This window comes from Pteropus medius, unplaced genomic scaffold (assembly GCF_902729225.1).
Source record: "Pteropus medius unplaced genomic scaffold, Ma_sr-lr_union100, whole genome shotgun sequence".
NCBI lineage: Eukaryota > Metazoa > Chordata > Mammalia > Chiroptera > Pteropodidae > Pteropus > Pteropus medius.
The window spans coordinates 2586074-2613625 of record NW_024347867.1 but is presented as its reverse complement, the minus strand read 5'-3'; the positions used below and the strand labels follow the sequence as shown (position 1 = coordinate 2613625).

Below are 27552 nucleotides of genomic sequence, written 5' to 3'. Positions count from 1 at the left end.
AAAGAAGAAACTTGCAGTATATCTTAGGTTCTCTTTGCGCCATCTTGTCGCTCCTTGTCTTCCTGCTTTCTCAGCATCGTCCTTCACTTCCTGGCTCTTCTTACCCACTGAACTCTGGGCTTTGCATTAATCTTGGTTTTTAAAGGGGAGATGATAATCTGGGTTTTAACTATTGATGTTTAATATCTTCAATACTGATAGCTCTTGTTTTGAAGCAATCAAATTGCTCCAAATTCCAGTTAAGAAGAAAAAGAAAAAATATTTTAAGTCAAGGCTTAATAAGTAGAACAGCAGAGAATGAAATTAGGGTTTCCACTAGGTTACTGACTTTGTAGAACAAATAAGAGGAAATTAGTGGGGAAAGGGAGAAGAGCTTAGAATGTACTAAAAACCGAATTCTCTCAAAGACCTGGGAGCTTTTGTGCTATGTTAAATTTCAAAAACCAACTCAGTCCTCTAACCATTCCATGAACTCTCTAATTGTGTGATACCATAATCTGAATTAAAAGCCAACACTGCCAACAGTGCTTCAAGGTAGATGAGAAGATAAAATTAAATTCTAAAATCCCACCAATTTTGAAGCGGAAGAATTTGTACAGAATTTTTTCAAATGAAATGACATTGGCTTTGGAAAGTAAAAAGATTAAAGATAATGGGGACTTCTGCTCTACTTTGACTCAGTCATGAAATACTGACTTCAAACTCATTCCCTACTTTCTCCCCCGTGTATCTCACTGTCCACCCCAAACTTCAGCAGGAAGAGTCCACCTTGACAGTGAAAGTGGATGTCTCCTCTGTGTTGGGTCTGGAGAGAATTTTCCTAAGCCTCTGCTTTGGACAGACTTGATTCTCTTCTTTTCTCCTGGTGGCTTCCAGCATGCCAATAATTCATCTAACTAATGAATTATTATTAATTATTATTAATTATTATTATTATTTTAGAGATACATATTGAAGTATTAACAGCTGACATAACATAATGTTTTGTATTTGCTTCAAAATAATCCAAGGAGCTGGGAAAGTGGGCCATGAGCAGGATATTGAGTACATGGAGGTTCATGGTACTCTCTATTATTGTATATATATTTGAAACTTTTGATAACAAAAAAAGACATTTTAAAGTTTTAAAGATGTCATCTTTATAAAACTTCTTTTGGTAATTTTAATGCCATTTTGGTACTAATGGTAAGATCTAATAATAGGGGCACCGGGTTAATTTAGGTTCATGTATTATCTTAGTTAATCCTCATGACAATCCTAGGAGGTTGGTATCATTATGCTGATATCACAGATAAAGAAAATGAGACAGAGGGAGGCCAAGAAAACCTGACCAGCTCTATAGCACATGTAGTGACAAAGCGAGGGGTGAAATCAGATCTGGCTGACCTCGACCTGAGGCCTGTTATAAAATCACTATGCATTTTTCTTCACTTGTAATATTCATTTCATAAAGGGATAGAATGATGTCAAAAATTTGGTCATTCATTTTTTTCATCGTTCATTCACTCAAGCAAACATTTACTGAGCATGTGCTGTCTGCCGGGCACCACGCAGTAATGAGCAAGATGGCAGAGCCTGTGCTCATGAGCCAACATCATTTTCTTCAGCCAGGTCTTGGTAGCAAAAGGCCACATGTTCCTTATTCTCCTTCAGAAAAGTGTTTAAAAACTTGTGTCCCGGACTATTTCACAGTGGTTTATTCAAGGAGTCAGATGGCTTCCTTAGGCTTCTGCTCTGGGCCCTGTCCCTTATTCTGTAATTCAGTAAGCAGCAGGATAACTCTAGAAAGTTCTGCAATGAATTATAAGTTGAACACCACCTTTCTCCCCCTCAGACCTACAGAAAACCATATACCACTAGTACCAAAATCTGGGAAACTATTCTTTTAAACTGTTCTTTTTAATCTGCTGGACCCTCAGTAACTCTGCTGAGTAATACCTATGACCTTTAAGCAGTTCTGCATTCTGGAAATAATTGTCATACATTTCAAAATAGTTTATGGACTTGAACTTAAAAAAAAAAAGGAACTTCGTTTGTCAAATGAGCACAATGAGCAATGTGATCGAGTTTAATTCTGACTGTTTTTTGGGCTGTGAACACTAATACAGTATTTAAAATCTCTATTCATAGGACTTAGGGCTTCATTAAGATAACTTTTTCTGCTCTTGACTCATGTTATTCTAGATAAAAGATACTGTAAATATTGCTTTGTTGTGCTGGACCAAGATCTTTGACTGACCTTGAAAGCCTTACTGGATATGGTTAATCAGTATGCCCATACGCTAGCGTATGCCTTTATACCATTTCCACTCTAGAAGGATTTTCATGGCATAACCAGAATCCAACCAGCTGTCACCCCTCAACTGCAACTACTTGGGTTCCCGCTACTATCATCTTTTGCCTGGTTTGTGGCACAGCCTCCTTTCTGCTCTCCCTGTCTTTGTCAGTGTCCTCTGCATCAGATGAAGTGTTCCTTTCAAATTCAGATCAGAACCCTTGCTCAGAACTCTCCACTGTCTTCCCATCTCTCTCAGAATGAAAGTCAAATTTTTTACAACTGCCTATGAGGCCCTATATAATCCGACCCCATTAACTCTAAATTTATCTCCTACAACACTTCTAACAAGCGTGCTCTAGCTTAGATGGTCTTTTTGCTGTTTCTCAAGCATGTGCACATCCCCACGCTATGACCTTTTACTAGTTGTTCTCTCTTCTTGAATGCTCTTTCTGAGATGTCCAGGCTTACTCCCTTACCTCCTTCTTGTCTTGGCTCAGATGTTATCTTCTTAGTGAATTCTTCCATGACCACTAAATACTCCATCCCTACCATCCGTCCCCATCCCTTTATCTGCTTAATTTTTCTCCATAATAATTCTCATCATTTGCTAGACTACGTTTAATTTTATCCTTACTGTCTATTTCTCCCACTAGATTATAAGCTCCATGAGGTCAGGGATGTTGTATGTTTTGTTCACCGCTGAGGATGGTGCTGGGCACATAGTAAGCACTTAATGTATATGTAGTGAGTTGGTGAAAAGGAATATGACATTAGCTACGGATTTGAATTTATAAGATTTAAGCTATCTCTTCTAGGTTGTTTCTACAAATTATATTGTCTTTAGAAGAGTGTCCATTTCATTCACACTTTTAAATTCATTTGCACAGAGACGAGAAAATTATTCCCTTATGATGTATTCAATTTCCTGTTTCTGTGGTTTCCTTTTTATAATTTTCTATTTTGAATAATGATATTTTCTTTCTTGTTTTCTTATTTTTTCTAAATTCAGTTAGCTAGTTATTTATCTTTAATTTTTTTCAAGGAACCAGATTTTGTAATTAGTTAATTTTCTACTTTAAAAATTTTTCATGTCTCATTCATATCCTTTTACTTTTTAAAATTCCTTCCTTTTGCCTTCTTTCTATTTAATTCATTGTTTACTTTGATAAAAAATTTTGAGTCAGATGTTTATTTCATTTGTTTTATTCATTATTTTATATCAATACAAGTATTCATACTGGAAATTTACTCTGAAATGTATCCCATAGGCTCCCCCTTTGGCTCTGAAGCGAGATGTTTTCCTTATTTTTTTCCTTAACAATTTGCAATTTAGATTATTCTTTCTGATCCAAGGGTTTTAGAAAGGAAAATTAAAAACAAAATTTACAAGTAGAAAAGCTTTTTCATTTTCATTCTCATTGTTGCTTTTGCATGATTTCCAGAGAAGAAAAATAGACTGACTTTTGCAACCATGCACAATTTGGAAACCCGCTCTCATTGCTTTGCTTTGTGGGAGGCGAAGGGCCAAAGAGATGGATTAGTATTAATTTATTATTTATGAACAAAGATAAACATGGCCAGACAATTGTTTAGATGTCATCAGTCCAATAGTATACTGAGCTTCCAAGCGAAATTTAAAAATCCTCATGAAACTCAGAATAAAGAAAATACCTTTTTCATTTTAAAGTAATAACTTTCTGTCTTATTTTACTGTAGCATCGTATGTAAATACCATAAGTGACTTATTAGAGTATATTTCCAGCTTCACACAAGGCTATTTCTGGAGGTAGCTGCTAGGTTGTCAAAGTGAAAACATGCCATATAGTCAAACATTAGAAGGTTTAGTGACCCTTTTTATATAGGAAGCTAGAGGCACCAGACCAATGTGGAAAAATGTCTGTACTTTGGTGATAGGTAAAGCCTAAGTTCAAATTTCTCAAAATGCACTTCTCTGAGCTTCATTCACTTGCAACGGGGTCCCTATCCTGGGACTCAAAGGCCTACAGGATGCCATTTCTTACCTGCCACCCTCACCTCCAAATGCCCAGACAAACCCAGAGCACTAAGTTCATTTGATTTCTGGGGTCTTTGGATTCTTTACCTGAACCCATTTAAACATCCCATATTCAAAAGGTATAAACTTCCAGTTGTAAAACAAGTAAGTTGTGGGGATGTAATGTACAGCATGGTGACTAGAGTTAATACAACTGTTGTATATTTGGAAGTTGCTGAGAGAGTAGATCTTACAAGTTCTCATCGGAGAAAAAAAATTCTGACTATGTGTGGTGACAAATGACCATATTGCAATACGTACAAATATCAAATCATTATGTTGTACACAAGAAACTAATGTTATATGCCAATTATATTTTAATTTTTAAAAATCCCATATTCCTTTAAGTACAGGCTGTACCTTAATCTTCTACCTACCTTCTCCCCAACCCATGTCCTTCCCAAAGCCAGCCACAGAGCCCAGCCTATACGTGGCAATATTTTCTGGGGTGAGTCTTGACTCTGCTTTATGAAACTGCTGAGCTGTGAGAATGAAAGAACCATTTAAAATGGCAGAGAAGGCAATGGAATTAAAGATATCCTTATATACGTATATTAAAATATGAAAACATTTTTTGCAGCTCAGGATCCTACATTCATTGCTCCTTAACTTTGGAAATTCCTTTGCAACTCACTCTCCCTGCGTCCACCGTCCAATTTGTGCTTAAATGCCACTTCCTCAAGAGTCTGACCTGATCCCCAATCTCAATTAAGTCCCCTTTTAATGCTCCAGCTGCACCCTGTGCTTTTCCTTTATTACATTTGTCAGTTTTGTAATGATGAATTTGCTGACGTAATCGATTCCTTCTCATGTTTATGGTAACTAATTTTTATTAAGTGATTGCCATAGGCCAAATATTGTGCTGAGGGCTCTATGAGATCATCTTATAATCATACTATGTGTGAACTACTGTCGTTATCCTTGTTTCATAGTAAACTGAGGCAAAGAGAAGTGAAGTAACTGGCTCCACATCATTCAGTTGGGCTTCTAACTCAAGGATCTGACTTCGGAGTTCTTGCTTTTAATTAACTCCTAATTTACATGCATTTGGGACTAGGGACCAGCAGTGTGTGCTTGGCTCTGAGTAGGAGCTGAATAAATGTTGACTGAAAGAAAAGATTTCTTAGACCACACAGTCATTTGAAATTGATTCATTTTTGAGATTTTGAATTGAAAGCTCTCTTTCTGCAGCCATAATTTCTAAGCCATGGTGTATTAGTATCAGTGACACCTTGTTATTCAGGCCCACACACTTCACCCTGCCCATGTGTGCAATATGACGTTTTTGACCTTTGACCAGGAGGAGAAAAGGGCCAAGCCGACCCTCTATTCTCATTGCGCTGGGTTCTCTCTTTCCTGGAGCTTCTCATCTGGCAATCCCTGATCATTCTCCTAATTTTGAAAAAGTACCTTTACACTGACTAGCTACTCGACAAGATGGAAGTTACTCTTCTTCTCCAAGCCTTAGTTTCTTCACTTAGAAAAAAACAGGTAATGTGGAGTTTTAGCAATGAGATAGCACAAGTGAAGCACTCAGCATAGTGCCTGGCACAGAGTAAAAACTCAATAAATGTTAGTGTTTATACTCCAGCTCTGGGGTTACAGAGCTTTCTAAAGAATCTCAAAGTATCCCCAAAATCTAAACATGAATCCTTAATGGGGAGCTCATGGCAAACCTGCTATCCTTCGTCCATCTCATTGTTGGCAGAATCATCAATATCTATCTCTGGATTTATCTTCCTCTAAGCACTTAATTCCTCCCACTCCCCTTTAGATTTTTAACTATCACTAAAATGTTTCTACTTTTACAGTCTTTTATCACAGCTTAAGCATCCCAGAAAACATTCTGTAAGCTCTCCCTACCACCGAACATGCATGAAATGATGATGCAATTAACACTAATTTTGATAACAAGTAATAATTTAGGAAAAAAATTTAAGAAGCAGAACTGTGTCAGGAAGAGGATCCCCTTATTAGTTAAGTTGAAACATTGACTCTTAGAGCCAAAAAGTAGTTTAATCCGACTCCCATGAGGCTGAGTTACCTCCAGTCACCAGCTTATGACCAATTAAGTAGGTATATTGCTCTAGGGAAATAGAGAGCCTCAAAAGTTAAACTATGTAGCAGTATAAAGCTATAATAATTAAAAGTGTGATACAGACACAAGAAAAGATAGAACAATGAAAGTCCCAGGAGTACTGAGAATTTAGCATATGATGTGACATTTGAAATCAGCACAGAAAAGTGGGATGATTTAATAGTATTGGGACAACTCATTTATCACGTGAAATTTGAGTTGAATTGTGTCCTCTAAGAATGTTGGGGTCCTAACCCCTGGTACCGATAAACGTGTTCCTATTTGGAAATAGTGTCTTTGCAGATTTGATCAAATGATGAGGTCATACTGGGCCCTAATCCAATGACTAGTGTCTTTACAGAGAGAGATTTGGACACAGAGACATACAGGGAACAATGCTATGTGTTAAAAGAGACAGAGATTGGAATGATGCAGCTACAAGTCAAGGAAGACCAAGGACTGCCAGCAACCACCAGAAGCTAGGAAGAGGCAAAGAAGGATCCTCACTTACAGCCTTCAAACAGAATCTGGCCCTGATTTTGAACTGTGAGAGAATAAACTTTTGTTGTTTTTAGCCACCCAAGTTTGTGGTAATATTTGGCAGCTTGGAAATCAATGTAATAAAGCTGGATCCCTATCTCACTCCTTATGTGAAAAAAATCTAGGTGAATAAAAGAATTAATGTAAAAATGAAACAAACAGAAAAAAACATGGATGAAATTTTGTATTTTCTTGGGAAAGGGTTAAGAATGAAAGGAAAAGATGAATAAATTTGACTTTATAACCATTTTAAACTATGTGGTAAGAGCTTAGTCATAGGCAAGAAATTATGACAAAAGATGCAGTCAAATAAGATATAAACGGCAAAGGACAAGATTAGTCAAATCACAGAAAATACCTAATATATAAAATACGCTCAGCTTTATTAATTATTAAAGAAATATGAAAGCATTAAAATGGTTTATCTGCAAGACTGGAAGAGATTAAAAAGACTGGTATTCGTAAGAATCAGCTAGTGTAAAAAAGCAGGGACTCCATTCACATTTGGCAGTATACCTAAGTACAATCCTTTTAGAGAGCAGTAATTTGGCTTCAATTAATTTCACATTTTTGCTTTTTTCCCATTCTAATGTGTGCATTTTTCATTGGTCTTAAGGATTTTTTAATAATTTTTCCACAAAAGATTAAATTCTTTAAAGGATGTGTATTTTTATGGAATGTGATATGTATCAGTACATCAGTTAAAAAAGCAATTCGTAAGACATTGCCCTCCAAATAAGTGAATATACTAGTTTCACCGAAACCTCACCAGTATTTGATAATTTCTTCCCCACTAATAGAATAGCACCTCATTTTAATTTGCAGTTAAATGAGGAGCAATATTTTTCCATGGTTTGTTAATTTACTCATCTGATATTTAATTTTTTTCTCAATTAATTTGAACCTTAAATTTTCTATCCTCTTAGTAATTCCCAAGAACTCCTTGTGTGATGTAGATATTAACTGTGGGTTTGCCTCTCATTGGGGATTCTCTCTCCTACCATATGCTTCTCAGGGTCCCCTCACCCACTCCTGTGGCTCTGAGCACCACTCTTAGGCTAGAGACTCCTCAGTCCACACACTCTGGATAAATTTGCTCTTTTCTCTACACACTGGGTGCTAAATATTGAAATATAGACATAAAAGGACCATTTTTAAAGATTAGATTACTTTTAGAACTGTTTTAAAAACTAGATATGAATAATTAGAAAATGATTCTATAGCAATGTATGGGAACAAGCAAATAGATGAAAAATATTCTAGTTAACTGCTTGAATAAATGAATACAAAATTAATTTTTAAAATTCTTTATTTAAAAATCTCTTAATGCAATGTTTCATAAAAAATATATACATGTTTCTATTTACATATTTTTTATTAATTCTATTAGTTTGAATTTGATTTTAAATTCAACTTGAAAAGATTTCAGAATTTCTTCTGAAAGTAAGCACTTAAAAATACTCTAAATTTACCAAAAAAAAAAAAAAATCCAAAAAACAAAAAACATATAGAAGCACAGAGAAGAAAACAAATCCATTATATTTCTTGATATGCTTAGAAAGGACCCTGGGCATCATCTACTATCATTGGAAGCAGGGTTATTAGAGAGTGTTCACTATTACTGCTAACCTATCTATATGGAAAGGTTCAGACGTTGACAAGTTCATTTTTCAAAAAAGTCTTTGAGGTTTTTAGACCACTTGTGACAGTACCAAGCTAGCTCTTTACACTTTTATCTAAATCAAGGTCCTTCATTTGATTACTATCCATAAAGGTACAATATCTGAAATCATGATCTTTTCATGAAATCAAAGCAGAAAAACTGTTCAGGACAAGGAGATCCTTCCACATTGGTACATGCTGGCTGATCTTATGAAAACTCTTTGGTATCTGCTGTGACTCTATAACCAATCAAGGACTCTTTACCACCTTCGTCTACAAGCAGATCCACTAACACGTGTGGTTTATCGTAACCAAAGGAGGTGGTAGTGTTTCTGAGCATTGTGGACTCCTGTCTTCCTGTCTTTACTTCAGTTTTACTATTTGGAGGAAATTCTGAGTCAGATAAGAAAGTGTCCGATTCTACAACGCCACTATCAGAACCACTTCTGGAGTGATAAGAGTTTAAAGCAACGCTGCAGGGTTCAGACTGGTTGCTACTTGAATGGACAGAATCGTCTCTCTTCACTGGGGTCAGAGGGCTACCAGGAGCCGTGTCGGGGGTATTCTCTTCGATGGTCACCACTTCTGTTTCACTAGAAAAATCTTCTCTGTGCTCTACTTTTGCTGGATCGTCCTTGATATGTGAACTTGAAATTGTTGCTGGAGACAACTGCTCTTCCACCTTCTCATGTTCAGGAACAATGGGTTCATAGGTGATGGGCGATATATATTTTGATTCAGATTTTGCCTCGAAAGAGGCATTTTTTACCACAGACAGCTAAGGGAAGAGAAATCAATGGTTAAAAATAATAAATTACTAAATTTGCCTATCCTCAAAAACAAAAACAAAAACAGTCTAAGAATAATGGACAATGAAATTTACCACTAAATGGCATATTTAGGATAATAGCATAATAAAATCTGGTGGTTGCCTTTTCTTTCTTTCAAATGAAAGTATACTATGTTAAGATTAAAAACAAGGATTTTTAAAAAGTTACTATCTCACTAATATATGCTGCTTTTTGTGAATTGCCTTTCACATGTATGCACGTTACACTTATAATGGGAGTACAGCTACTTATATTTTTACCATATGCCTTCATAATTATCATTTTCATTATAATTTTCATAGGCTCATATAATTTTTTATACTGATGATTAAATAATTTCTCTAACAGTAGATGTTAAAGTGTTTCTATTTTTACTATTTACAGAACATGCTGAAATAAACATTCTTACAGATCTTTTTACTCATGAAATTACTTTAGAATAAATTCTGAAGGGTAGAATTACTAAGTCCGAAGGTGTGGCATGTTTATGGAACTATGACACTGTATATCCATTGTATGCTTACCTTCCCACCAGGGCTGTAAGGCTTTTTACTAGTCTATACCAGTTCTACTACTACTGGTACTCCTGAATATTCAGGTTTATTTTTCCTTCTCTAGTGGGTGTAAAATGGCATAATACGAACTTGCTTTCTGCTTAATTACTAATACGGACGAGTATTATAATTCATACGTGAATTGTCCTTTGTTGATAATTCTTATTTACTTGACTGAAATGTAGCAGATTCATAATAAATTTAAATGTGCCCTTTGCATATCAGATATTATTCCTGCCGTATTTGATTCAAAAAGTTACCGTTCTATTAGCCTTTAACTATTCTTTTCACCATACAAAGACTTTTAAACATAGACGTTAAAATGTCAAACTTCTAGTTTAGTCTCACTTTTGGTCATCTTTCCTACTACACTCCAATCATAATGAAGTGTTTTTATACTTGCAATTTTTCAAAACCCAGGCTTTTCTGATGCTGGGCCTTAGCGCATACTGTCTCTTAGTACCTGAATAAACTCCTATTTGTCCCTCAAGACTGCTCAGGCATCACTGCCTCTGGAAAAGTCACGATTAACCCCCACTCCAAAAAAGTCAACAAAGTCTTCACTCACATGTATATAAATCTCTGTTTTTGAACCTATCCCATCGTACACCCGTACACCCACTGAATACTCATCCTTTTCTCCCACTAGACTTTAAGTTCTTTAACAGACTCATCTAATTTTTGCCACATGCATCAAAAAGTACCTAGTGCGTAGTGAAAAATACATGGTTTTGGATGTGTGGTAGATGGAGTGATTTATGGTAGGTGACATATTGCTGAATATCATTCTACTTTTAAAAAGATTTTTAAGAAACTATCCAAAAGGTCCAAATTAACATTTTAGTATATATAATTAAAGAAAAATATTTAAATACATTACCAAGGACTTGGGTAACATGATGCTTTCTTTCTTACATGGCTTTATCTTCTTAATATGAAAACATACAACTAGAAGGATAACTACTACAAAGACTAGGAAAGCAGCAACAATTGGAATCCAAAATGAATCTAAAAAAAGGGGAAAAAATCACAAATTAGAATTAAGATGAAATACTGCTATATCCATCAATTAGTTATAAAGTCTTAGAGCTATTCTTTAATAGATTTACACATCAGGTAATTAATAAGGAAATGGTGTTAAGGAACACTGACACTGAACTCAGGAGAGATGAGCAAAAAATTAGGTCCCTGTCCTAGATAGCAACATGACTCTTTGCAATTCCACAATTCTAAACTTTCTGCAACTATACTTTCATGACACAATATGTTTAAAATAGCTTTTTCACAACAATTTCCTTACGGCCCCAAATATAAGGTGTTTCAAGAGTTCTGCTTTTTCTCTCATTTAAAGAGGGAAAAGAAGAATTTAAAAAATATAGCTCATTAGAAATAAATTCTGGTAATGTCCAGAACTCGTAGAATAAGTTAGTCTCACTCCTCAGAATTTTGTTACATTTTATATTTCAAGAATACAAATACTTATAAAGATATACAGATGTACACATATGCACACAGATATAGAGGAGAAGTTGCACAGGAATAAAGTCCCAAACCAGATAGAAAGAATATAAAATAGAGATTATACATCTATAATCGCTGTTGTGCATTTTTTCTAATGCTGTTTTTATTTTCACAGCACAATCTTCAGTATTCTTTTTCACAGTCCTCTCTTCCAAATCAACAGTACTCTGTATGTTATGGTGGTGTTTGGCTTCCTTCATGCCATTTCATTACCTTTAATCTCTATTCCAGTTACTTCTTTGGAATAGTAATTCTGGAAGTTACTACTAAATGAATGCTTGTATCACACCTATTACAGGATGTGAAAACAAATTATAATAGTAAAAGATAAAAATAACTACATAACTGAACTAGGCCAGCACTGGATTAGGAGCACTCATCAGGCAGATGGGAAGGCTGCTAGGAACCACTGTGCTGCCACCATGTGGCCACAATATCCGTCCAGTTTATAATTCGGGGTGTTGTTTTAAATTAAATGTGGGGTAGTGGCGTTATTTTTAAATTTTGTAAGTAAGATTTTATTTTTCGAATAGCATAAAGGAAATTGGAATAAAATGCACTGCATTATTTTAAGTCATCTATTTGAAACTCTAGTATAATGGCCTAAAAAATATTAGTATTAAATTTTAAGTGTTTGGTTTGATTCTTCAGTCTAATTTCCATTCTTCAAAAAGATATTTGTATGATAAAATTTTTGCACATTTTTAACCTAGGAAATATATTCTAAAAACATCCTAACAATTGAAAAAATATATGTGTGTGTGTGTTTATATATGTGTGTGTGTGTGTGTGTGTGTGTGTGTGTGTGTGTGTGTGTATAAACAGTCATCAAAGCATGATTTATCATAGAGAAAATCTATAAATAATCTAAAAGTCCAAAAATTGGGGAACATTAAATATAATACATTCTACATGATGAAATATTCTACATATATTAAAAATAATATTAATAAATTATGTGAAATATGGAAAACATTTATAATATATGCTTAAATATTTATAATATATGCAGTATAGAAAATTATATATACTATACAATATGGTCATGGTTATTAGAAAAAGAGAAAAACAGGACGGGGAAAAAACCCACCGAACTGTGAGTAACCAAGAATTTGTTTGGATGGTAGAACTACAGATAATTTTATTTTCTTCTGGCTTTTTATATTTTTTAAATTATTTAAATAATGAACATTTAAATTTCAAAACTTCAAAGGCCCAAATTTTTGTTACCATACCTGACACTTGAGAATGCCAGTTCTAAAGTTCTATTTATTATATATATATCCCCCACACACAATGAAAAGATGAAACAAAAATTATTTTAAAACGTTGTATCCCATAATCCATTATTTAAATTAACCTATATTTATTTTTGAATATTAATTTCTAGGGCTATCCAGTTCACATTATAAACATCTTAATGAATATATAACATCTTGCTATATTAAAGTAATAAATTGACTTAGATTGCTGTGCATAATCCTGAAATGCAGACGTTTATGCACATAATTTTATACTTAACGTGTTTATTATACTTCTTTCTTTCCTGTGTCATGGCTTCCCAAATTGGTTGTTTTGTATCTTTTTATGCCTGAGAAGTGGACTTATTCTTAAAAGAGCAGAGAGTTACTGAAATTGCAAACTGTCTCTTTTCACATTAACCTATGTTAGTTATCACTTCTTATATTTAGGGGAAAATAGTATGAACTTACTTTCTTTGCTCTTATGGTCGAAAATGGTGATACAAAGTTCTCTGGATTTTTCAGTTGTCACAGACCATGTGTCTGAGATTCCTTCTGCTGCAATACAGTACGTAGAATTCAGTGAGGACACTGGAATACTTAAATGGCACTGAGTCTCATTGCAATCATCTTCTTTCTGCATGTACCTTCTATTTGTGTTCTGCATGGAAAAAAAAAACACAATGAAAATGCATGGCTCCTTTTAATCTGCCCCTCTCCCCCAAATCACCATGTTTATACCAGTCAAACACCTGGAGAAAACACATATATGATGAATGTTGAACAAGTCTAAAAATAGTATTAATATCAAATAACAAGTCAGTTTGTTACTTTGACACAGCATGATGCTATGTATCTGTTAAAATGTTCTTTATAGAAGTTATAAATTTAAAAACTCAAAGAGCAGGAATGTTCACTATTAGTTGTTAAGTCAACAAATGTTCATTAGTCCTATTTCTATAGTGCTAGAAACTTAGCTGGTGAGAGATAAAAGCATCTTTTATGAAGAATAATAAGGGTATTAAGTAGAATCTCTTGGTGGTAATACATAGAAGGGATTGAAGCAGTCTCTGGGAGTTTATCATTCGTTCAACCAGCCAAGTTCATGGCTCACCTGTGTTAGGGCCTGAAGACCACAAAGGCAGGACAGTGGTGCCTGACCTCAAATAACTGACCACAGGGTATAGAAGAGATATGAAAGAAATGCAAGGGAGTAATGAGTATGGCAAAACACTGCTATCTGGAACCAGGAATCACCAGACTATAGATGAGGAAATAGTTTACAGTATCAGAGAAGATATCAAAGGGGAGATAATACACCAATAGAATACTGAAGAATGAGCAGAAATTTGCCAAAGGAAAAAGGTGAAGGAGGAGGACATTCGTTACTTACAGGGAACTGCAAGCAATTCACCAAAGAATGAATGAAAATAAGGTTGGAAGGAATGGGCAGACAGGTAGCTGGGAAGGATGCAAAGGCCAAACCATGAAGGCCTTGTAGGCCATGCCATGAAAGAGAATTTAGATATTATTTTGTAGCTGATGGGGATTTGTTACAGGGTTTTAAGCAGTGAAGTAATATGGTTAGATTTGAACTTTAGAACGACAACTCTGCTAGCAATCAACGTGATGTTTTAAAACCTAAATCAGATGTCACTCTTCTGCTTAAATCTTTCTAGATGTACAACATTTCACTTGGAATAAAAGTTAGATCCCTCCAATGCCCAAAGACACGTAGCTCCCAATGACCTCTCTGACCTCAGCTGCTTCCATACTCTGTGCAGCCTTGCTGTTCCCTTTACCTGCCCAGTGTCCTTTTGCTAGGGTCTTTCCCTGAAACACTCCCCATCATTACCCACAGAGCTCACCTCCTCCAGCCCTGGCTCCAGTAACACCTTCCCCATGAGGCCTGCTCTGACCACCATACTGAAAATCACTACTGCTTCCTGCCCTGCTGCCTGTACCTCTGCCCTGCTTTGTTCTTCTCTATAGCAAAATATCACTGGAGATTTGTCTGTTCTGTCTACTGCTTTCTCCTGGTGCCAAAAGGCACAGAGCACATGCTTGACAAGTATCGTTAAATAAAGGAATGGCAGCGCTGTGGAGAATGGATGGAACAGAATAATTCCAATCAGAGTGTGGTCTGTATACCAGTGCCAGAATTTAATTATATCTCCATAGTAGTACTGTTAAGCTTTTTCTTTCAAAAGCAATGACTCCAATTAGAGCTTCATATTATTTATCATTACTACCAATGAGGAAGAAAAGATTAAAATGATCCTTATCTTACTAGTAGAAAAATGAAAACATTATAGGTTAAAATCCTAGATTAGGGCTGTGCTGTTAAACAAGGCAAAGAAGAAATTTAAATGTGTTCACTTGGCCAGTGTTAGTGATCAACTCCAACATCAATTCCCTTCAAAAGCATTCACATATTTCTTTTTTTTTTTTACCAAAACCTAGGATCCACAAGTCTTGCCTGAATAGTCAGAAGCATTCTACTTTCTTATACTATACACATAAACGACTTACACTAGTGGTAGAAAAATTTCCATTTTGAAAAAGATGAAATAGAAACACATACCTCACTTCCATTTATTCTCACACACACATTGTACATGAATGTATAACAAGTAGTTTCTTCATCATATATGACTCCCAGCTCTTTTTCATTTACAATAACTAAAGGATGATATATATCAATAATGATATGGTCTTCCTTCTGTCTGATATCCAGTTTAGGTGGTCCAACTTCCCCTGGGTTGGCAGCGAAGAAGACAAAAAAGAAGTAAAATCAGTACTAGCCCTGGAACTTTAGAGTACACTATATAAAATTACCGGAATCAATCAACCTACTATTTTTTTTTTTGTTCTAAAGCAGAACCACATTTAAACCATTTCAAAAAGATCTAGAAGACATTCTGCGTCCTTAATAAAGAGATGTTTAATAAATCTCTTCAGGAAAGAAGTATTCTTACCTAAACTCCTCTTCAACAGTTTAAATTCATTTCTAGTGCTAAAAAAAATAGTTCGTCATGTAAAAAACCTCAAGTTATTTTTTTCTTTTATCTTTGGTTCTGTAGATTTTTTAAAAATGGTTTTCTAAAAAAACCACTTCAGGAAAGGCATTTATCTTTGAACCCTCACCGAAACTTTTTGTATCTCCAACATCTATGGATGTCTGGTACGAAGGCTACATAAAAGCTTGCTAAAATATTCATTTTTTATTGTGAAAATCAGAACTAGATATTCATTCGGTCAACAAATATTTATGTGTCTGATGTTTGGCACTTTGCTGATGAACCATTTATCTACTCTTCACTTATTTACTGCACAGCTACCAAGTGCCAGGCAGGTCTGCTTTTACTCACCAATGTATCCTCAGGGGCTAACATACTTTCTGGCACATAGTATGCCTTTGACAAATCCATGTGGGAAAAATCTGACATATGGATGGTATAAGTATCAGCTCTTTCTACCGGCAAAGGCATGAACTCTAGGGAATAAAACTATTTCAAAGGCAAGTAGAGAAAGGGCTATGGAAAGGACCAAGTAGGCACAATCTGAAAAGCAGGAGGAGAACAAGGCAGCGGTTGAAGTAATGAAGCATGAAGCTGAATAAAATAGGAGGAAATGAAGCTGGAAGTCAAAGCATAGAAGGACTAGAAGACTAGGGAGGAGTCAAGTGACTAAAGGATTCTTTTACCCTGGAGTGAGGGTTTGAGAGCTACAAGGTAGGATGTTAGTCAGAAAAGAGGGATTGGCACTGAAGATCCTACAGCCTGAAGTAATAACAAAGATCAAGTATACATGGGAATGGGATGCTGGAAGCACGCAGAGCTGAAAAAAATCACTGGGGCTGAAGAGATTACGGAATTCTAAAATTGTTTTAATGTATGAAGTTGGTATTAAAATTCCCACAGGTCTTGAAGATTTGGGGCAGAGAGGAAGAATGAGAGCAGCTGCCAAAGTCCTTACTGAATGTAACTCAGAAAGGAATAACAGAGAAGACAGGGAGAAGAAGGGTGCTACAGAGTCTAGGTGGGCAGCACTGATCTGTATTTGTATGGAGTAAAACTGTAATGGTTTAGTAGGGGCCGAGCAACGGGCACCTCTTAGTCCTATTTTGTGGGGCTTGAGAGACAAGGAAGACATGAACTCCCTAAATTCCTGCAAATGTTTCTTGGATATTGTAATAATTTTTAGGAACTGTTAATAAAAGCAAATATATACAAAAGACGTGTAAGTATTTTCAAGTTTGGAATTTAGACATGTATATATTCTACTCACCTTGTTTGCACAAAATAAATTCTTTGGACTCTACATAGGCTGATTCTTTTTGTCCAAGCCTAGCTTTAACTCTGGCCCATAAAGGAATTGATGGATCAGGAATCTTGTTAAAGATATTACAGTAATAATCAGAGGTTTTGCAGGCATCAATCCACGTTGTCTCACTAAAATGAAGAGGAATAAAGAAACATAAAGGTAACTTTTATTAATATATAAACTTCAACCATCTCTATCGATGCTTTGCTTTTGATTCACAGTATGGAGCCGGTAGAAAGAGCTGAATAAGAACAGGATGGAGAAGCTAGAATAAGTAGGGAGCCCTTACTTTTTGGTGAGAAGTACTACAAATTCCTTTATAATAAAGAGGCTCAATTCAAATGATAAGACCTGTACAAACCACATTCCACATTTGCTCTTTAAGCAACTTCAGATTCCATTAACATGATCATTACTTAATTACAGAATCCAACACATTACATATACACTATAGGAAGACACGATTACTTATTTAATACAGAACTGTAAGTTTTATTAGTTGTGCCTTAAAATCTTTGAAGTTAGTGATACTTGTCTACTTCAATTTTGACAGGAAAAAACTAAGTGGCAGGAAATATTCTGAAAAGAACTAATTTGCATCCTTGGTGCTTCTAGACGTCTGCAAGCTGTTCAGGAAGTTTTGCCACATGCGAAGGAAGGATGACGGAAGAAAACAACGAGCCTATGGAATGTGCAAAGACCCAGACAAAAACGATAAAAAGTGTAAGAGAGTAACACTCACCCGTAGATCTTTACCTGGACAATAAAAACAAGCGTCTGCTGTGGCATTGGGTAATCCCAAGATACGACAGTATTCAAGTTGTGGGCCTTAACGTTAACATTGGTTGGTAGAGGCACTGTAAGAGATTCCAAAAGTATAATGGACAATAGTAAGAAATTAACATTAACACTAGAAAACCTTATTATAAGAAGCCATGTTAACCAAACATATATTTTGAAGGAAAACAAAAATTCACCAGACTAGATAATAAAATTATTTAAATTAGATTTCTAAAAATTAATTTTATTGAAAAATGTGTAGAAGAGTTCTGATTCATTTTAAATTAGTGCAACAACACTGTGATAGAAAGGAAACACGAATATGAGGCAATAAATTCCTATAATGTTTTAGGCGTTTCTAAAATAAATGCACAATAATCCTCAATTCATTTAATTGCTAGGATTTTCCATATTTGATAACACCAATTGTATTCGAAGTCAAGGGAAGATCTGGCTAAAAAAGAGGTGGCCAATTTCACTCTACAATACTAGCCAGGCTCTCAACCCTACACCCCACAGAATTACACATCTTTTAAAACCTTTTCTATTGCACAGGAATAGATGCCTAATGATTGGCTGAAGGAACTACTGACCAGCTATATCAACATTTTGCTGGCGTATGCAGGACTTTTTACAAAACATACCCAATATTTTTTCTTGCCTTTGCTCTTTTAAACCATTTCAGAAAAACGTTTGTTGATGTGAGCCACATGAGGGAACAGGCAGAAGTCACTTTAACATCTTGTCATCAGACGTTACCAAAACCGTAATCTAGTTATTAAAAGTAGCCATCCCTTCCCTCCCCCATGCAGTGTAAAAAGTTGTTGTCCATCATCCCTTGGGAAATTGAACACACATGCACATCTCCTCCCTTCCTCTTTTCCTCTCCCTCCCTCCTCCCGCTTCCTTCCCTTCTTTATAAATGAAGGTACAGATAATAAGAAGACCGAAAATGGAAAACTCCATTAAATATGATTTACTCATACAATTAAAATAAATAAATGAATAGCAATGTGGCCACAGTTCAGTGGCTTCCAATCATAACTTACCATCCTCCTCAAAAATTCTGAGAGAGCCCAAAGTATATTTTTTAAAGCACCCCAGATGATAATGATGATCACTCAGGTTTTGATCAAGTAGACTGCTCTAATAAGAAAAATATCCCATCTATGGCATGCTACCCTGAACAAGCCCGATCCCATCTGATCTCAGAAGCTAAGCAGGGTCGGGTCTGGTTAGTACTTGGATGGGAGACCACCTAGGAAGACCAGGTGCTGTAGGCATAAAAATAAAAAAATAAGGGATTGTAAGCTGACAAGGTCCTTGCAATCTGTGAGGCCAACCAAGAGTTGCCTCATCTATAAATAAACAAACAAACAAACAAACATAAAAAATTTAAGAAACTATTAAAAAAAAACATAAATAAGAAAAGAAAAAGAAAAATATTCCCTGGTTTGGACTTTAAAAAATCTGGATTCTTTCTTGGCTATGCTATTAAATATTTCCTTCAGATTTCCTCATCTGTCAAGTGAGGTGTTAATTTCACACACATAAGATATTTGCTTACTGTTAAAGGAAACACCTACTACACAGGGTACAGTGGAGTAGACTGAGGTTTGCTTAATAGGGTTCCTTTTTCTATGGTAGGTTTGTACTTGGACTACCTGAAACAACGTAGTCTCGAATAGCTTAAAATCTATGGTTGAGGTGGAAATAAAAGGCACCCAGTTCAATTCAACCTTGATATCAAATAACGATCACGCATATAAACAGAATTTTGCAACCAGATAAGAGCGGTAGTTGATGCATGGAAAACTCATATAATGAATCTGAACTTCCTTCAGAAGCCACTTCTTAATTTTAGCATCTTTTGCTTTTCCAGAGGCTGAGAATTTTCAAACCAGTAGGTCCTGTTTTCTTTTTAACAATCCTTCCCTTGATTACTCTCTCTAGTCTTGCATTTACTAGAAGCAAGAAGAAACCACAGAACACCTTCAACACTTTGCGTGGAAACCTCCTTAGCTAGGTCACACTGGTCACCAGGTACATTTCTTAGTGTAGCCATGCTTTCTGCCACTGCATGACAAGGATCCACCTTCCTCCAATTTCCAATAATGATGAGTGCTTCTCTTCCTTTTAAAAAATGATTCCCAGTAGGATGGACATTTTAACTGTATATACTCAATCTGAAATTCCTGTATTTGAGGAAATGGCATATAGAAGTCAATCTAAATCCTGGAATATCGAACAAAGTGCATTTATATTTAAGAGAGGACTGAATCATGTATTATAAAACCACAAACAATAGAAGATTTGTACAACATTAGATTAGTTTTTAATGTGAATCAAATCATATTTCTCATAATTTAAGTAAAAGCTTGACATGGTTAAACTAAGACAAGGACTTAAATCGTAGCTTTCAAAGTAATCAAGACAGACAGGTGTCAGGAGGAAGAGCTTTTGATGGATTATTACAGACAGAAATTACTACAAGATTAAAGGAGAAACTTTTAAATATTTACACCAAAAGATATAACTTGTGGTTTTCATGCCACCAGACGAGAAACCATGCGGTTATTAGACAACTGCTTTTGTCATCTTACCAAAATGACATAATAGATATGAGTAGTTTCTCATTAAATGTCAGAATTTTGTAACCTAAGTTTAAATTGTTACATATTCAGATTAAAATAACTAGGGCTTACAGCAAACTTACATTTATAATAAATTTACCTTATATAAATGAAAACATGTATAAACAGTAAGAGAGTATTATGTATGGAATTTAAAGAAAGATCCTACTAGAGTATCTCACAAAATAAAATAATCTTACAGATCTCTCCATCTCTTTAAAATGCCCATAGTTTTCTGTAACTCATGTTGTCTTTGGAAATGAGTTCAGAGTTATTTGGTGCATTATATTTGTATACTAACCAGAGAAAACTTTAGCTATTTTAAGATCTGCTTCCTAGAACTCTTCAGAACACCTGAGGATTTAACAAAACTAGACACAGGAGAAAAAAATCAGTTTTTCATAACATTCCATTACAATGCAGGAAAAAAAAGAGTTTCTGGTTACAGCCAACTGTTTCCTGGTGATAAATGAGATGACACAGTATATAAAAAAAGAGCAAAGGAGGGGACAGAAAATATCCACAAAGAGCAGCAAGTACTGAAGCAGTACACTCAACGGGGCAATGAGGATGTCACAAAAGATCAAAACACAGAGCAGCAAGAACAGCTTTGTAATAATTCCTGGAGAGGGGAGAGTGAAGGAGGACACAAACAACTACAGACAATTTCAGATTTCCTCTGCATGGATGGTGAAAGAAGTAAGGGCTACGACCTGTGCTACACCTTGTAACTGCCAAAAGCACCTGTGCCTCTACTGAAAGAGTGACAGCCACAGGAGTGCTCCACTGATTTTAACACAATAGCATAAAAAGACTGTCTGGAATATGTGTCATCTACGGCAGAACAGAGCTCATACTCTGTAGACACCATTGGACAATCTGCCTCTATGGGAAGGGCAAACTGAGGAGCAAAAAGAAGCATAAAGGGGCCAGGAATTAAGTTGTTTTTGTGGATTTCAAGTCACTTGACATAACCCCAAAACAAATGCTCCAAGTTAAAGCATCCAGACCCTTTCCTGAATGAATGACTCTTAAAAGAGATCTAACACTCTCTTCATGTTAAAGATGCAAGGCCATGGATATTTTCACAAAAGTTTCTTCTTACACTGCAAAGTGCGAAATGTCACGAGAAATCCAGACAGATAAAGTGAAAAATATCATATCAAGACTTTTGCATTTTTTTTTCAGAATATATTTATGGTCATGATCTCTAACTCTTGAATAGTTTCCTAGTATAGACAAAATGTCTATTTTTCTTAATTCTTTCCAACTTTTTCTCTTAGCAAGTAGTAGTGTCCTACAGATTTAAGAGAATTCTTACATATGATGTTTCAAGTGTTCATAAAAGTTTTTTCATTGAAACTTTCCTATATTTCAGGGTTTTGAAATTCAGGAATCACATATCCATTGCTTTATGAGAGTAATGGAAAAACAGTCTATTTTCTACTACATTATTTTCTTTTTTAAATTTTTTTAATTTCATTTTATTGGCATATGATTTACAGCATGGTATAAGTTTAAGGTGTATGTCTTAATCGCTTGACTTATATACACTGCAAAATAACCAAAATAAGTTTAGTTACCATCCATCATCTCATATAGATATAAGAAAAAAAAGAGAAAACAAATGTCTTTTTCCTTGTAATGAGAACTTTTGGGATCTACCTTCTTAGCATCCTGTGAATATACCATCTAGTAATATTATAGTCATTACGTTGTACATCACATCCCCATACTATATTCTTACACCTGCAGAAAAAGATAGTTTCAAAACTAAGAGTTTGAGTGAGGACACCTAAAACGCTTCCAGTCTATTTTACCTTCTATATAATAGTTTCTCAGCTGGGTCAAGACCCCTAGTGTCCCCACAGTCTTCTCTCATCCTTGTCTGTCTTTGGGACCTATTCTGGTTTATCACTCGCTCTCTTAAAATGTGGAGCCCAGAAGCGATGCAACAGATGTGAATGAAATACTTTCTTTCTTCTCTTATTTTAAGAGATAGGCATATGGAATAGTGGCTTATACTGAACTTATAATTGACAAAATCCCCCAGATCTTTTACTCAAACCACCACCAAGTTAGGGCTTATCCAATAAATACCTGCTCGACCAATTTACTGACGTAAAATGCAGGATTTTATTCTTGCTCCTGTTTAACCAATTTCATCTAGTTGGGTTTGTTTGGCATGCCAATAAATTCTAACTGGACCAGTAGTCATTTCTCAAGACTAACATCCTTTTGGACTGAGTCATTCTAAGTTGAGAAATACTTTAGGAACTGAAAAAATAAAAAAGGCCTTTTCAGGAAAAAGGTGATAGAACATATTAGGTGCTAAGTCTATTTAAATTCCTCATATAGATGAGTTTTTTTTAAGCCAACACAAATTTCTCATCTATAACTAAAATAATTTAATATTATAAAATATATTTGTTAAAATAATGGTGCTCATAATTGAATGACAATCACTAGCATATATTATACATTTACTACAGGACAAGGAATGTGCTCAACTTTTTTACGCATTATCTCAGTTAAGCACCACAACCATCCTATGAGGGACGTAATATTATTATACATATTTTTACTGGTGAGAACAAAGGCTTAGAAAACTTATCTAAAGACTTGACAATATGTAAAGTTTTGTTGGTTTTAATTAAGAAAAGCTGCTTAAGTGTCATTTTTGGCATAGTTTAATAAAATATGGGGAAAGCAACCTCCATATGTAAATAGGAATTGGAGATAATTGTTTTCTGATGACTTCATAAGCACCTGCTTCAAGTAATTTCGCCTGATTTATTATACTGTCACAATTAAATGATGGCCACTGCAAAATATGAACAATGTATTCAAATAAATCATTTCTTTAAAATAGATAAGACTAAAATGAATACTTCATATTAAGGTTACTATGTATTATGATAATCCAAAATAAAGACATTCCCTTAATAAGAAAATGACAAGTAAACTGATTCCTTCTTGTCAGGAATTCATTTAATTCTGGTTCAACTCTTATTCTGATTGTCTGTCTAATTAAAATGGAACCAATAATTATTCATCTAGTTCATACAACAACTGCACTATTGCTGTGTGCTGCCAAATTTATAAGATAGCTCTTTAAATGGGCTACTTTAGGTATTCTTTTATACAGAAATGAAATACGGAACTTTCAAAGTCCATATGAATCACGCATCAGAATAAAATGAAAAAGAAAATTAATAATACCTGTGCCATAAATACAATTAAAATAATCTTAAATATTTGGAATCTCTATAATAAATAAAAATAGAATCTTAAGGAAATAATGAAAAATTTAAACACACCCAGAGCATTATCCTAAAGTCGGAGCATGAGTAGAAGCACCCATTGAAAAAGTAGAGAAGGTGAAGTAAGAGCCCCACGTCTGTGCTCGAGGGCAGTCTGCTCTTCAGATATTACAGAGTGGGAAAAGCAAACTGGGAGAAGGCAGCCACTAGCAGGCACTGATTCACTGAAAGATTTATATTACTTTTATATGTAAAAGTGTATGAACAGTGAAACACTACTTATTAGATGGCGCACATGGACTTATTTCCATATCAATTCACTTAAATATTAATGAAAGCCTCCAACTGTAATATAATACATTCCCAACCACTTGGATTTTTCAGAGGCTGGCTATATTCTCTTGCCTGTTTCCCTGTTCCTACTAGGTCCCCTCATCTAAGATGAACTTCCAAATACACAGTCAAACCCAGCACTAGTAAGAGTTAACACACTGACTGTGTATTAAGTGCCAAGCAGGAGAGACAGGGAAGCTAACCAAGAGCCAGAAGCAGGCTGTCCCTGTGGGTTTTCCTCCTACTCTCTGGAGAGTTTGCGTTTTAAAATAACTTTAAAAGCATAACTTTAAAAGCATTGGGAACACAACAAAAGCTAGAGAAATGTACTGAAAAAACTAGATAACTGTACTGAAAATACACTGAAAAAAAGGGGAGGGTGTGTTGCCGACATTTGTGTTTAGAAAATGCTGGCATACTGAGGTCATAGCAGATCTTTCCATGGGGAACATGCAGGCAATTCTACTCCCAGGACCTGCTTCAAGGATGAGCAGCAAATTGTGCAGTCACAAGAGGTGCCATGCTTAGGAGGGCCCTGTACGGGAAGAGCCTGGCACTGGTTTAATATTCTGCCTGAATGAAGAACCTGAGTCATCCTCTTCCTCTCTTCCACATCAAGTCACCTCATCAACTCCTCCCACACTTAAACAGCGACCTGATTAACCTCTCTAGTTGATTCTACCCCGTAATTATTTTATAAGATGAATGGTTTTTCTAAATAGCAATTCTGACCCTACATAAAATCATTTCTCCTCTTAAAATAATCCAATGGCTGCCCACTGACTTGAGCAAGGTACAGTGATCATATTATTTTGTTGACACAGCACCTGTACTTTCAGGTACATTATTTCTCTTCTAGGAACTCTCCTACCACCATCCCCTGCGACAATGTCCTTCCCATGTGAGCTGGCACCTGACCCAAGCCGGACAAATCAGAGCTTTCCTCTGGGATTAAGATAGAAGAAGCTGCAAGATGTCAAAATCAAAGCTGTCAACATCCATAATTCCTGCCAACTAAAGAAAGCTGTCAGTGCTCAGAGTTAGTATTAAAAAATAGAGAGTCTTGGCAGTTTGACTTCCTAGTTGAGCTTCCTGAGGCCTAGCTGGCATCTCTACCTTTCTGTTTAACTCTTGCTTAGACTCTCAGTCTTGCTTAGACTGATCAATTCCTCTTTTTGCCTAAGTCAGCCAAAGCTGTGTTTCTATCCTTTGCTGTTACACTTGACTGTAAGGAAGCACTTCATTAATTGGTTCCTACCTCTCCGCCCTTCCTATCTGCCCCTGCATCCTCACACACACATTCTACAGTAAAATGCTTAATATTCCACTCATTCGACATGCTGTTTCACACTTCTTCCTATGCACACACAAGTCTCTCTGCACCTCCAGTTCCAACTCTGGGGTCATCTTCTCATCTTTCTGACTCCCCTGGTCAGAGCCAGGCACCCCTGTCTTGCTTTCCAGTAAACAGCCTGTGCATTAAATTCAAGCTCTTATCACAATGTACTACAACTGCCCTTGTGGATGACTAACTTGTCCTAGGGAATGGCAGTTTGCAGAGTAAAGAACCTGGGACTCTGGAGCCCAACTCCCAGGCTGCCCACCGAGTACCCAGAGACTTCTCTACAAATTGGGCATACCTCCATATGCCTCACTTTTTCATCCATAAATGGAGATACCAATAGCACCTAGTTTATAGGGTTGTAGTGAAAATGAGATGTGATCAGAACTTACAATGGTGCCCAGCACTTAATAACTGTTAGCTATATAATTATGATCCTTGAAAGCAGAAACCGAGTAACTCCAATTTTTCTATATCCAACACCTGGTACAATGTCTGTCCCAGGAAATGAGTGTTTGCTTGACTTTTAAAGAACAAGCCAGTGAGCTGGATACGAATGGAACACACCTAACAGAAGCTCACGGAGGAAGACATAATACAAGGCTTCAGACTGTTTGTCAAGGGTGATGGAAGTTGGGCCTCCCTGATCCCTTCCAGGCGATTGCTAGCTGTGGATACTGAGGAAACACTCAAGATTGAAGGGGTTTCTGATAATTTAGGTTTATCCCTCTAGCAGAAGAGATTTACTGATTTTATTAGAGCTCCGAATCACCATTACACCGAACTTTAGAAAAGCGTAATCTCAGCATCTGTTTTCTGAGAAATTTCAATCAGCAGTCAGAAATAAAATGCTTCCAGGAACCAAGCTATGCAAAGAGACCTACCACCTGACAGACTGACTCGTAAGTGCACGAGCACCGCTTCCAGACATACGCAAAACGGCCAATTACTGCCACTTAATTCTCAGATGACGAAAGAACAACTTCTCGTCCATCCTAAGGATTTGACCCTCGTCCTCAAGAGTTTAGTATTTAAATCTTGAGCTGTGGCCACAGTGTACAAATGCTGAAGAAACTCGCTTATTTAAAAATTAAACATTAAAAGAACTGGAGAACCGAGAGGCTTGTTTTGTTGTTTTGGCAGCAACAAAAGAGGAGAAGGAAAGGGAACCTGAAGGGCGCAAACCGCGGAGACCCCGAGTCGCCTTCCCAGGGGCCAACCGCACAGGACTTGCCGCTCCCGAGCGTCCGAGAAACCCGACACCCAGGGCGAATGCGGGTGCGGCCCCGCCGGGCGGGGCTTCCTGGCTGGGGCGGTTTCCTCCCCGGCCCCCACTGCTCCCCGTCCCCACCCGGCCGCGACCCTGCCGCAAGCGACAGTACCCGAGGACAGCTCCGGATCCGTGGCGCTCATCTCAGCCCTGCTCGTGGCCTGCGTGATGACAACGAGAAGGAGGAAGAGAGCCATTCTGCTCTGCATATTTTCGGGGTGCGACCCCGAGCAGCAGAGAGCGTCCCGACCAGCGCGGCCCTCAGGCCTGAGCCTCGCGTCACTTCCGCCACCGCAGACCCGCAGCGGAGCTGGGGCGTGGGTCGTGAAGCCCAGACCGAGACTCGGAGACGCCACCACGCCCAGGAGGCGGGGCCAGAACGGGGGAGGCGGGGCTAGAGTGGGGAGGCGGGGCCGGGTGGCTGGAGCCAGCCAGGTTGGGGACCCTGCATGAGCCGAGAGGCGGGATCCCGACTAGGACTAAAAGGCCAGGAGAGGCCAGTTTCGAGGAAGCACGGCGTTATGGGCATGACAGTCTGGGGTTGTGACCTGGGCTCACGGGTTTGTGAGGAACTTGGATCCAAAGGTTACGTTCTTTCGGCTTGGCACCACCTTCCGGGATTCTTCTTCCTATTTTTTTCAGTGTTCGTGATTGCAGAACTCCGCCCTAGGCAACAGCCCAGCCACAATTATTTTACCCTGTTAGACTTCGCTATCCAGGCATTTGGAAACCTGAGAGTTTAGAACAGAAATAACCGTTAAGTGCCTTCTCTAATTCCTGCATTTGTATTTATTAAGCATCCTCATCATAAGATCTACCCGTTTTCTTTGTGACCACATCTATTATTCT

At 36.7% G+C, this 27552-nt stretch overlaps 1 protein-coding gene and 1 pseudogene across 2 annotated transcripts; one reads left to right on the top strand and one right to left on the bottom strand.

Moving 5' to 3' along the window:
• Positions 1–8428: 8428 nt before the first annotated feature.
• On the bottom strand, positions 8429–27023 carry IFNGR1 (interferon gamma receptor 1). 2 transcript variants are annotated; one of them, XM_039878986.1, is made up of 7 exons: positions 26816–27023; positions 17825–17939; positions 17047–17210; positions 15341–15513; positions 13228–13417; positions 10875–11002; positions 8429–9388 (listed from the first exon to the last, which is right to left on the bottom strand). In XM_039878986.1, the coding sequence occupies exons 1-7, from the start codon at positions 26910–26912 to the stop codon at positions 8819–8821; spliced, it is 1437 nt and encodes a 478-aa protein (XP_039734920.1). In that variant the 5' UTR covers positions 26913–27023; the 3' UTR covers positions 8429–8818. The 2 variants fall into 2 exon arrangements, with proteins under 2 accessions (XP_039734920.1, XP_039734921.1); XM_039878987.1 differs by lacking the exon at positions 26816–27023 and adding an exon at positions 26604–26804.
• LOC120615866 (uncharacterized) lies at positions 19028–19145 on the top strand (annotated as a pseudogene).
• Positions 27024–27552: the final 529 nt, after the last annotated feature.